The sequence below is a fragment of the Salmo salar genome, chromosome 03 (assembly GCF_965601325.2).
Source record: "Salmo salar chromosome 03, fSalSal1, whole genome shotgun sequence".
Taxonomy (NCBI): Eukaryota; Metazoa; Chordata; class Actinopteri; order Salmoniformes; family Salmonidae; genus Salmo; species Salmo salar.
In genome coordinates this window covers 29,128,153-29,140,777 of record NC_138293.1, presented here as the reverse complement: position 1 = coordinate 29,140,777, position 12,625 = coordinate 29,128,153, and the positions used below count along the sequence as shown (strand labels likewise).

The window sequence follows — 12,625 nt, the reverse complement described above, 5'->3', positions numbered from 1 at the left end:
ACCTATGTGAGAATGATGTTCATGGACTACAGTTCAGAGTTCAACACTATTGTTCCCCCCAAGCTAGACACCAAGCTCAGAGCCCTGGGTCTTGGAACCACTCTCTGCAACTGGATGCTGGACTTCCTGACGGGCAGGCCACAGGTTGCGAGGATTGGCAACAACGCCTTCTCCACACTGACTCTTAACACAGGGGCCCCCCCCAGGGGTGTGTCCTCAGTCCTCTGCTGTACTCCCTGTTCACCCACAACGGTGTGGCTTTGCACGACACCAACTCCACCAAGTTTGCCGACGACATCACGGTTGTAGGCCTGATAAACAACGAGTCAGCCTATAGGGAGGAGGTAAGTTAACTATGTCATGACAACTTCTCCCTCAATGTCAGCAAAACAAAGGAGTTGATTGTTGAATACAGGAAGCAGAGAAGGGAACATGGCCCGATCCACATGAACGGGACTGCAGCATCCACAATAATGAGGACTTGTCATGGACCAACACCACCACTCTTGTCAAGAGGGTGCAAAAGCGTCTACACTTCCTAAGGAGTCTGAAGAATTTGGCACGCCGCCCCGGGTCTCTCCAAATACTACCGCTGCGCCACCGAGAGCATCCTGACCGGTTGCACCACAGCCTGGTACGGCCCTCTAGCGGGTGGTGAAGACAGCTCAGTACATCATTGGGACCGTGCTAACACTCATCCAGGACATCTACTTATAACGGTGCCTGAGGAAGGGCACGCAACATTGTCAAGAACCCCACACACCACAGCCACGAGGTAGACGGTATCGGAGCATGAGGTCTGATAGAAACTGTCTCTGAGCCTGTTGGTATCTACAAGCCATCAGACTGCTGAACACTTGAACTGACCACCTGCTACAATTCTCCGCACCCTAGCACAAATGCACTCACTCATGCACACACCCACACATCACAACTGCTGCTACCAGACTCTTATTATACTGCTCAATTTATTCACTTGCCCCCCATCCCCAATACACAGGTAAATATTGTACTATAAATTGTGCCTTCCTGCATTATACGTACGCTAAATGTATTAACCTGTTGGGTCTAGGGGGCAGCATTTGCACGTCTGGATAAAAAAAATGTACCCGATTTAATCTGGTTACTAATCCTACCCAGTAACTAGAATATGCATATACTTATTATATATGGATAGAAAACACTCTAAAGTTTCCAAAACTGTTTGAATGGTGTCTGTGAGTATAACAGAACTCATTTGGCAGGCAAAACCCTGAGACATTTTCTGACAGGAAGTGGATACCTGATGTGTTGTATTGAGTTTAAACCTATCCCATTGAAAAACACAGGGGTTTAGGAATATTTTGGCACTTCCTATTGCTTCCACTAGATGTCACCAGCCTTTACAAAGTGTTTTGAGTCTTCTGGAGGGAGATCTGACCGAACAAGAGCCATGGAACGGTGATGTCCCATTAGACACCTGGCGCGCTACTTCATGTTGGGTACCCTCGTTCCAATACGTTATAAAAGGCTATGCATTCGTCCACCTTGAATATTATTCATGTTCTGGTTAAAAAAGGCCCTAATGATTTATGCTATACAACGTTTGACATGTTTGAACGAACGGAAATATATTTTTTCCCCTCGTTCATGACGAGAAGTCCGGCTGGCTTACATCATGTGCTAACGAGACGGAGATTTTTGGACATAAATGATGAGCTTTTTTGAACAAAACTACATTCGTTATGGACCTGTGATACCTGGAAGTGACATCTGATGAAGAGAATCAAAGGTAATGGATTATTTACATAGTATTTTCGATTTTAGATCTCCCCAACATGACGTCTAGTCTGTATCGCAACGCGTATTTTTCTGGGCACAGTGCTCAGATTATTGCAAAGTGTGATTTCCCAGTAAGGTTATTTTTAAATCTGGCAAGTTGATTGCGTTCAAAAGATGTAAATCTATAATTCTTTAAATGACAATATAATATTTTACCAATGTTTTCTAATTTTAATTATTTAATTTGTGACGCTGACTTGACTGCCGGTTATTGGAGGGAAACGATTTCCTCAACATCAATGCCATAGTAAAACGCTGTTTTTGTATATAAATATGAACTTGATAGAACTAAAAATGCATGCATTGTCTAACATAATGTCCTAGGAGTGTCATCTGATGGAGATTGTAAAAGGTTAGTGTATCATTTTAGCTGGTTTTATGGTTTTGGTGACCCTGTCTTTGACTTGACAAAACATTACACACAACTCTTGTAAATGTACTGTCCTAACATACTCTAAATTTATGCTTTCGCCGTAAAACCTTTTTGAAATCGTAAAACGTGGTTAGATTAAGGAGATGTTTATCTTTCAAATGGTGTAACATAGTTGTATTTTTGAAAAATTTGAATTTTGACATTTATTTGGATTCAAATTTGCCGCTCTTGAAATGCACCTGCTGTTGATGGAGTGCACCACGGGTGGCACGCTAGCGTCCCACCTAGCCCCAAGAGGTTAATCTATTCTACTGCCATTTACTTTTTGTTCATATTCTTCTCTTTTTTATTTCTTATTGTTGTTGCAAAGGAACCTGAAAGTAAGCCTATAGTTGGACGATGTATACCATGTGTATCCTGTACATATGACTAATAAAATGTTAAACTTGATTAGTGCTGTGTAGAAGGGCTTTCACAAGAAATGTGAGACAACATTACATTGTCTCAAAGCCAAATTCAAGAGCAGACTTGAATCATTTTAACAATGCACTCAGTAAGTTTCGTAACACAAGATGCTTCGGTGCCAGTGGCGGCTGGTGGGAGGAGCTATAGGAGGACGGACTCATTGTAACAGCTGGAATGGAATCAATTGAACGGAGTCAAACATGGTTTCCATATGTTTGATACCGCTCCATTAATTCCATTCTAGCCATTACAATGAACTTGTCCTCCTATTGCGCCTCCCACCAGCCTCCACTGTTCAGCACCATTCTACAGCATTGTCCTAGACCTTTGAGGTGAATGTCTAACAACTCCAGCTTACATCACACTGTCACGCTTGTATTTGCATGTCACCTACTACTACTACTACTACTACTACAACACAGCATTCCTACACTTCTCAGTAGTTGGTATTCAGACTAACCTTATGCAGGTGCGTAACGGGCTTTGCAGTCTTGGTTCGCTGAATACAGTCCAAAACAATAGACCTACATACAGTCTTATCATGACTGGCACACACAGGCCTCACACACTGCATTTGCACAGGCAGCCCAATTCTGATCTTTTCCCACAAATTGGTCTTTTGACCAAATGAGCTCTGCAAACGATCTGATGTGATTGGTCAAAAGACCAAACAGTGTAAAAAGGATCAGTATTGGGCTGCCTGTGTAAATGCAGCCTCAGTAAAACAACAAGCCATGACATTAAGCATGACAGAGATGATTTACAGTGAAAATCAGAGTCGTATCTTATTTAAGAAACGCTATTGCTAAATCCACTATGCCATCAATAGGAATGCCTGTACGAACACTAATAGAGTAGAGGCTCAAGGCTATAACTGTTCCATTCCATCCAAATTGTACTACTAACTAAAGGCATTGGTAAAACAATATTCTTAAGGCTACAACTGTTCCATCCCAAAATGTTTCAGATGTGTAAAGCTCAAATTAGATAATAATAAAAAAAACAGTGGAAGTTACTGCCCCCTTATACCACACACTGGACAGTGTAGTCCCTTCTCAGAGGTTTGTCTCTAGGTCAACACTCTAGCTAACTTCTGTCCCACGGGCCATACTAAAAATGTACATGCCCAAATCTCTGCTACTTCGCTGTGCCCTAATTCCATAGAACACACATCGGCAGAACGCATCTATGGGGATGATTCCGACCAGAGTTAAGCGTGCGTAAATGGAACGTGCAGTGAGCCCCAAAAGTATTGGGCCAGTGACTAAATGTTTTGTTGTTTTGAGTCTGTACTCTAGCACTTGCAGCACTATACAATGACTATGAGGTTAAAGTGCAGAGTATCATTTAATTTGAGGGTATTTTCATCCATATCGGATGAACCATTTAGAATTTACAGCACTTTGTGCATAGTCCCCCCCCATTTTAGTGGACCAAAAGTATCAGGACAGATTCACTTACATGTGTATTAGAGTCGTAAAACGTTTAGTATTTTGTCCCATATTCATAGCAAGCAATGACTACATTAAGTTACAGATGCACAAATATCATATCACCCCTCCAAAAAAATGAAAAAACACCCCTGTTATTGTAATGGTGAGAGGTTAGCATGTCTTTCTCAATCAACATTATTCACAATTCATTCAGGATTATCTGTAATCCCGGTAGCATCCACATTGACGTAGTGTTTAGAAACATATTCTATTCTTATTTACAATACAAGTGACCAAAATGACACAATACATTATTTATCATTCATTTCTATTGCGCACAAAATAATCTGAAACACAACCAAAACAGCAAATGCATCCAACAAATTTGTAGTCACACAAGCTTAATGTCATTGCGTACTATGAATATGGGACCAAATACTTAACTTTTAACTACTTTATTAAACATAAGTAAATTCATCCCAATACTTTTGGTCCCCTAAAATGGAGGGAATATGTACAAAAAGTGTTGTGATTTCTAAACGATTTACCCGAAATGGATGAAAATACCCTCAAACTAAATCTGTGCTAGAGTACAGAGCCAAAACAACAAATATATCATTGTCCCTTTTGGAGCTCACTGCAATTCCCTTCTTATGCACTTCTCTCTATGCGTATTCTGACCTTGAAATTAAGCATGAGAATAGCATGCTATTCACCCACTATTCGGTCGAGATCTACGAAATGAAGGTGTGGCGGAGGTGTCTACATGTACGCCGTATTCTGACCTTGACTTAATTCCTTCATAACTCAACCACCTTTACGCGTGAGGAAACAATACATTTTTTGTGTAAGATGTCACCAACAGATACGGCAGCTCTGCTTCAAGCTCCTAAGCAACTTCGTAGTATTACGTTTTTTTTTGTGTGTTTTTATGTAATGCTGTTCATTGACTATAGATCAACATTCAACACCATAGTACTCTCCATGCTCATCATTAAGCTCGGGGCCTTGGGTCTCAACCCGCCCTGTGCAACTGGGTCCTGGACTTCCTGACGGGCCGTCCCCAGGTGGGGAAGGTAGGAAACAACACCACTTTGCTGACCCTCAACACAGGGGCCCCACAAGGGTGTGTGCTCAGCCCCCTCCTGTACTCCTCTGTTCACCCATGACTGGGTGGCCAAGCATGCTCCCAACTCAATCATCAAGTTTGCAGCGAACACAACAGTAGTAAGCCTGATTACCAACAATGATGAGACAGCCTGCAGGGAGGAGATGAGGGCCCTGGGAGAGTGGTGCCAGGAAAATAACCTCTCAACATTAACAAAACAAAAGGAGCTGATTGTGGACTTCAGGAAACAGCAGAGGGAGTACGACCCTATCCACATCAACGGTACCGCAGTGGAGAAGGTGAAAATCTTCAAGTTCCTGGGCGTATACATCACTGGTGATCTGAAATGGTCCACCCACACAGACAGTGTGGTGAAGAAGACACAACAGCGCCTCTTCAACCTCAGGAGGCTGAAGAAATTTTGCTTGGCCCTTAAGACCCACAAACCTCTACAGATGCACAATTAAGAGCATCCTGTCAGGCTGTGTCACCGCCTGGTACGGCAACTGCACCGCATCACCGGAGACAAACTACCTTCCCTCCAGGACACCTACACCACCCGATGTCACAGGATGGCTAAAAAGATCATCAAGGACATCAATGGCCTGTTCACCCCGCAATCATCCAGAAGGCGAGGTCAGTACAGGTGCATCACAAATGGGACTGAGAGATTGAAAAAAATGCTTCTATCTCAATGTAATCAGACTTAAATAGCCATCACTAGCCAGCTTCCAGACGGTTACGCAACCCTGCACCTTAAAGGCTGCTGCCCTATATACATAGACTTGGAATCACTAGCCACTTTAATAATGAAACACCAGTCACTTCAATAATGTTTAAATAATGTTTACATACTGCTTTACTCATCTAATTTGTAAACTTCTCAAAAAAAGAAGCGTCCCTTTTTCAGGACCCTGTCTTTCAAAGATAATTCGTAAAAATCCAAATAACTTCACAGATTTTCATTGTAAAGGGTTTAAACACTGTTTCCCATGCTTGTTCAATGAACCATAAACAATTAATGTACATGCACCTGTGGAATGGTCGTTAAGACACTAACAGCTTACATACGGTAGACAATTAAGGTCAGTTATGAAAACTTAGGACACTAAAGAGGCCTTTCTACTGACTCCGAAAAACAACAAAAGAAAGATATTTTTAAATTTTTATTTTACATACTGCTTTACTCATCTAATTTGTAAACTTCTCAAAAAAAGAAGCGTCCCTTTTTCAGGACCCTGTCTTTCAAAGATAATTCGTAAAAATCCAAATAACTTCACAGATTTTCATTGTAAAGGGTTTAAACACTGTTTCCCATGCTTGTTCAATGAACCATAAACAATTAATGTACATGCACCTGTGGAATGGTCGTTAAGACACTAACAGCTTACATACGGTAGACAATTAAGGTCAGTTATGAAAACTTAGGACACTAAAGAGGCCTTTCTACTGACTCCGAAAAACAACGAAAGAAAGATATTTTTAAATTTTTATTTTACCAGGTAAGTTGACTGAGAACACATTCTCATTTACAGCATCGACCTGGGGAATAGTTTCAGGGGAGAGGAGGGGGATGGATGGATGAGCCAATTGTAAGCTGGGGGTGATTAGATGACCATGATGGTATGAGGGCCAGATTGGGAATTTAGCCAGGACACCGGGGTTAACACCCCTACTCTTACGATAAGTGCAATGGGATCTTTAATGACCTCAGAGAGTCAGGACACCCGTTTAACGTCCCATCCGAAAGACAGCACCCTACACAGGGCAGTGTCCCCAATCACTGCCCTGGGGCATTGGGATATTTTTTAGACCAGAGGAAAGAGTGCCTCCTACTGGCCCTCCAAAACCACTTCCAGTAGCATCAGGTCTCCCATCCAGGGACTGACCAGGACCAACCCTGCTTAGCTTCAGAAGCAAGCCAGCAGTGGGATGCAGGGTCCCTGCTCATCTGTGTGAACGTGCCTTATGCATGCTGCAACGAGGCATGAGGACTGCAGATGTGGCCAGGGCAATAAATTGCAATGTCCGTACTGTGAGACGCCTAAGACAGCGCTACAGGGAGACAGAATGGACAGTTGATTGTCCGCGCAGTGGCAGACCACGTGTAACACCTGCACAGGATCGGTACATCCGAACATCACACCTGCGGGACAGGTACAAGATGGCAACAACAACTGCCCGAGTTACACCAGGAATGCACAATCCCTCCATCAGTGCTCAGACTGTCCGCAATAGGCTGAGAGAGACTGGACTGAGGGCTTGTAGGCCTGTTGTAAGTCAGGTCCTCACCAGACATCACCGGCAACAACGTCGCCAATGGGCACAAACCCACCGTCGCTGGACCAGACAGGGCTGGCAAAAAGTGCTCTTCACTGACGAGTCGCGGTTTTGTCTCACCAGGGGTGATGGTCGGATTCGCGTTTATCGTTGAAGGAATGAGCATTACACCGAGGCCTGTATTCTGGAGCGGGATCGATTTGGAGGTCGATGGTCCGTCGTGGTCTGGGGCGGTGTTACAGCATCATCGGACTGAGCTTGTTGTCATTGCAGGCAATCTCAACACTGTGCGTTACAGGGAAGACATCCTCCTCCCTCATGTGGTACCCTTCCTGCAGCCTCATCCTGACATGACCCTCCAGCATTGACAATACCACCAGCCATACTGCTCATTCTGTGCGTGATTTCCTGCAAGACGGGATGTCAGTGTTCTGCCATGGCCAGCAAAGAGCCCGGATCTCAATCCCATTGAGCACGTCTGGGACCTGTTGGATCGGAGGGTGAGGGCTAGGGCCATTCCCCCCAGGTGCCTTGGTGGAAGAATGGGGTAACATTTCACAGCAAGAACTGGCAAATCTGGTGCAGTCCATGAGGAGGAGATGCACTGCAGTACTTAATGCAGCTGGTGGCCACACCAGATTCTGACTGTTAATTTTGATTTTGACCCTCCCTTTGTTCAGGGACACATTATTCCATTTCTGTTAGTCACATGTCTGTGGAACTTGTTCAGTTTGTGTCTCAGTTGTTGAATCTTGTTATGTTCATACAAATATTTACACGTTAAATTTGCTGAAAATAAATGCAGTTGACAGCGGGAGGACGTTTCTTTTTTTGCTGAGTTTATATGATGTATTCTATTCTACTGTATTTAGTCAATGCCACTTCGACATTGCTCGATCTAAAATGTATATATTCCTTAATTCCACCATTTTACTTTTAGATGTATTTGCGTAAAATAATCTACAAAATGAGAGTATTTTTAAATCTACCGGTTGTTGCTGAAATGGAGATGAATATGTATATATTTAGATGGATTTCTTTCATTGATCCCTATTTTCTGAACTCGTTCTTCCGATATATTCTAGTCTGTCAACAAAATTCTAATTAGAAGGTACACCGTATTTACAGGGATGGCTTAAGATAAATGTACTGAAACTATACGAGAAAACCTGTTGGTCAGCAAGTGGGAGTTTTTTCAGCGGTTGAAGTAAAGCTGCAATATGTAACTTTTCACAGAAGTGTGTGTTATTCACAGAAATGTGGATTATAGATCTGTCATTCTCATCGAAAGCAAGTCTACGAAGCGGTAGATCTATTCTATGCTTACCGTTCTTAACTTACCGTTTTTGCCTCTTTATTTTCGGTTTTGTGCTTCAAACAGCTGAAAATACATGATTTCTGGTTATGGAAAATATATTTCACAGCAATTTAGATGGTACAATGATTCTCTACACTATACTAACTTGCTTGTTTTGTCACAAAGAAATTTGGCGAACTATTCGAATTTTAGCAACCAGGAAAAGGCGGAGGAAATGCATCTTTAAATGTACTCAGCACACACAACCACACCTGCAAAGCCCATAATGCACCTGCATAAGATAAGTCTGAATACCAACTACTGAGAAGTGCATAGGAAAGACGTGCGTAGGAAAGGGGTACACAAGTCAGAATCAGGCCCAATATTCTTCAGTGTCCTTCCAGAACACTAAGTGGATCAGCCAACAGGAGCGTTCTACCTTACTGATCAAAATGGCCCAGTAAAATATGTTTAAGCAATTTTAGTTATGGTACATATCCTCATCCAACTCTTCAATTAAGTAATTATGAATCCATGTCCTGGTTGTCCACATGATTGAAGAAAATAACTTGACTGACTCCTAAAACATAAATACGTGCATATTGCAGGTTGTGAGCTCAGTGTAAGGATAGGATAGTCAGAACAGGCTACATTATCATCCCACTGTCCCTTTAAGGAAATGAAGTCTACTTCAGCTGTTTGTGCTGAGAGAAAAGCTTTTTCAGCAAAATGGAGATAAAAGGAAAATGTACAAACATGAAAAAGAATCATTTTACTCTGACTTTAGTGGGAGTGACATTTAGAGAGCACTTCTTATGAGGAAACATGTTCCTATCACCATCAACATCATGGTTGACCATTATTCTACTCATAGGGATGGGGAACAGATACTTTTGGGGAAGATTAGATCCTGTGAAAAGCCTAAGTTCTCACACACCCCAAAAAAGGGTGTTTAACCCATAATTGTTGGGAGCATATTTAGAGTGTGTGACTTTTTAAAATTATTATTACAGAAGATGACATCCTACAAACTAACGGAGCAGTGTAATCTCTCACTCACCCAACATTACCGTCCCAATCTTGTGCAGCTAAACTAAGCCAAAACACCAACGACACTCTCCTGCCTGCCACAAAAGCTCCTTAACATACTACTGTACATCCAGCCAAGGAGACTGATTTGGTGGTAAACATCATGCATGTAATGAAAAACACTATAAAACCATGTTGCTAAATCTAACGATTTTCAGATAGCAAAAAAATGCTCTAGTCTGCTAAATCTAGACTAGAACGACATCCCCTTCCTTCCTCCCCTTCCATGTACCTTTCCCTCCCAATCTGTACATCGGGACCTACCCAGCAAACCGGGAACATTCCCAGAACATTGGCTAAGATTCCCATTAAGTTATAGTTAGGGTTTTATCTAACATTAGAATGATAACATAAAAATATTTCAAGAAATGTTCTAACATTCACTAAAATGTTGTGCACGAGATCTGTAACAGCCACCATAGAAGATTCCCCAAAACAAGCATGGCACTTGCAACGCCAGGATAGTGGGTTCGATTCCCAGGGTCACCCATACGTAAAATGTATGCACGCTTGAAATTTGTGAGCGCAACGTTATGGGACAGTTCTTGCAACATCAGCCATGTATAAAGTTGTGCACGAGAACATTTGCCACAACCTAACGAATGTTCTGGGAACTTTCACAGAACCATGGCACCTTATTCCCTATACAAATGTTGAAGTACAGTAGTGTACCAAATAGGGAATGGGAAGCAATTTGGGATGCAACCATGAAGTTAGTGCTCTGTTTCTTACCGATGAAGGGGATGGAGTCGAGGGATTCGTCCAGGTTGCTGGAGGAGCAGGTCTGGTGCTTTTCCTGCTTTTCGCTCAGCCGCCGCATGTGCATCTCCCGCCGCGCATCGTTGGGAAGCCAGCACACCGCACCCGCTGCCGGTTCCGAGCTGTCGTCCTCGTTCACCGCCAGGATGTAGGAAGGGTGGCGTAGGGGACTGGGATTCTTCCCCGACCCAGGTGGCTTCTCCCTAAGCACCACGCCCGACTCGGAGGCTGAGGGGCCACGCCCGTTCACTTGGGGCTCTGGGCGAGGGTGCTGGTAAGAGGTTTTGAAAATCCCAGGCCTCTGCGGTCTCTGATGGGGAGCGGAGAGGGAAGAGGACCTATGGCCACCCACCGCTGCCACCTGTCTCCCTGGAACCTCCCCTGGTGGCTGCATGGTCTCTGCCGGTCCCCTACTCTGGCTCACATGGTTCACACCTCTGACACCAGCTCTTTCATCAGTGTTCGATTGCTCCAAGCTGATATTCTTACCCAGATGAGAGGGTCTGTCTTGGGGCATGTTAGGGGCACTGTGAGGCTGGTGCTGCTCTGGTCCTTTGGTGTGGAGGGCAGGGTTAGACATTGGCCCCACCCGGAGACTGTCCCTACCGTATCCTGCAGGAGGTCGATGATGGTCAGCCTGTTTGGAGAGGCTCTGCCTGCTTGGGCACGTACCCTGGTCCGCCCTGCTACCGTAGCCCCGCCTGTCCACCATGGGACGGCCCAGATCCACAGGGTCCACATAGTCAGAGGAGCGGGCTCGGGCCTTGTGGGTAAACTCATCCTGGGACACGCTACGAGGGGGCCGGTTCCTGGGGTGGATCCCCCGCTCCGCCACACTCATACGGTCCTGGGAAGAGCTGCGAGGGGGCATGTGGTGGAAAGGGGGCGGGGGTCCGTGGTAGGCGCGGTCGTGGGAGGTGCTCCTGCGTCGGAGGCCCTTGGGGTCGGGCCCCCAGCCCCCCCGGGGGATGTAGTGGGAGGAGTTGAAGGTGTTCTGACTGGCGGCTCGCAGGCTGTCTAGTCTCTCCTGGATGGTCCGGCTGCCGTATGCATGGATACCCTTGTTGTCGATGTACTCCCTGTACGTCTGGTACGTCCGCCAGTCGATGTTTTGGTGAGAACCGGGGTTGGGGGAGTTTGAGTCGGGTGGGTAGTTGGGTGGTGGGGCGCCATAATTGAGGCGGCTCGCACCAGAGGGGTAGATGTCTGTTTTCCGTGGCAGGGGGTAGTGGGACACAGACCCAGGTCGCCCTCTGATGATGCCAGGGTCAGAGGGCCCTACCAGGCCGTACTCTACTCTATGAGCTGGTCCCATACGGCCCAGTTCTGGAGGAACTACCACAGTCCTCACGCTGTTGTTGCGCATGCATGCCACAGTCTGGGATTTGTAGTACGGGTGTGCAGGAGGAGGAGGGGACGGGGGCACGGGGATCTCTATGCGGTACCCCAGGTCGGGTGGTGGTGCCCCCACAGGCCCCCGGCATGCTCCCTGTACCCCCACCGGGGAGGGGGTCTCTGTCGCCTGGGCCATCCCCGGGGGCTTACAGTCTACTCTGGGGTAACATATGGGGGGCGGTTCGGGGATGTGACGGGCAATTCCACTGTAGGCACTGCGGCCTCGAAGGTACGCATCTTGGGAGTAGGCCTGGAGCGAGAAAGAAGAGAGAAAAGGGTGAAATACAACAACGGTGTCCTCTGGTTTCAATTCACTCCCTAACCATTCCCCTTGGCCCTAACCATTCCCCTTGGCCCTAACCATTCCCCTTGGCCCTAACCATTCCCTTTGGCCCTAACCATTCCCCTTGGCCCTAACCATTCCCCTTGGCCCTAAACATTCCCCTTGGCCCTAACCATTCCCCTTGGCCCTAACCATTCCCCTTGGCCCTACCCCTTTAATGTTTGCAGATTTGTAAGCACTACTCCACAATGCTTATAACTAGACTTGACCCTTCAGATCTGAAAACATCTGAGTTAAGGCAAATGGGAAGGGAGCAAAATAG

The 12,625-nt window shown here is 45.3% G+C and overlaps 1 protein-coding gene across 5 annotated transcripts in view; it reads right to left on the bottom strand.

Annotated features, from left to right (window-relative positions):
• LOC106599254 (rho GTPase-activating protein 21) overlaps positions 1–12,625 on the bottom strand; it is a 106,667-nt gene that overhangs the window by 33,842 nt on the left and 60,200 nt on the right. For all 5 annotated transcript variants that reach the window (XM_014190390.3, XM_082973403.1, XM_082973402.1 and 2 more), the window contains one exon: positions 10,599–12,270. In XM_014190390.3, coding sequence (XP_014045865.3) covers positions 10,599–12,270 — 1,672 coding nt within the window. The remainder of the gene's footprint in view (positions 1–10,598; positions 12,271–12,625) is intronic.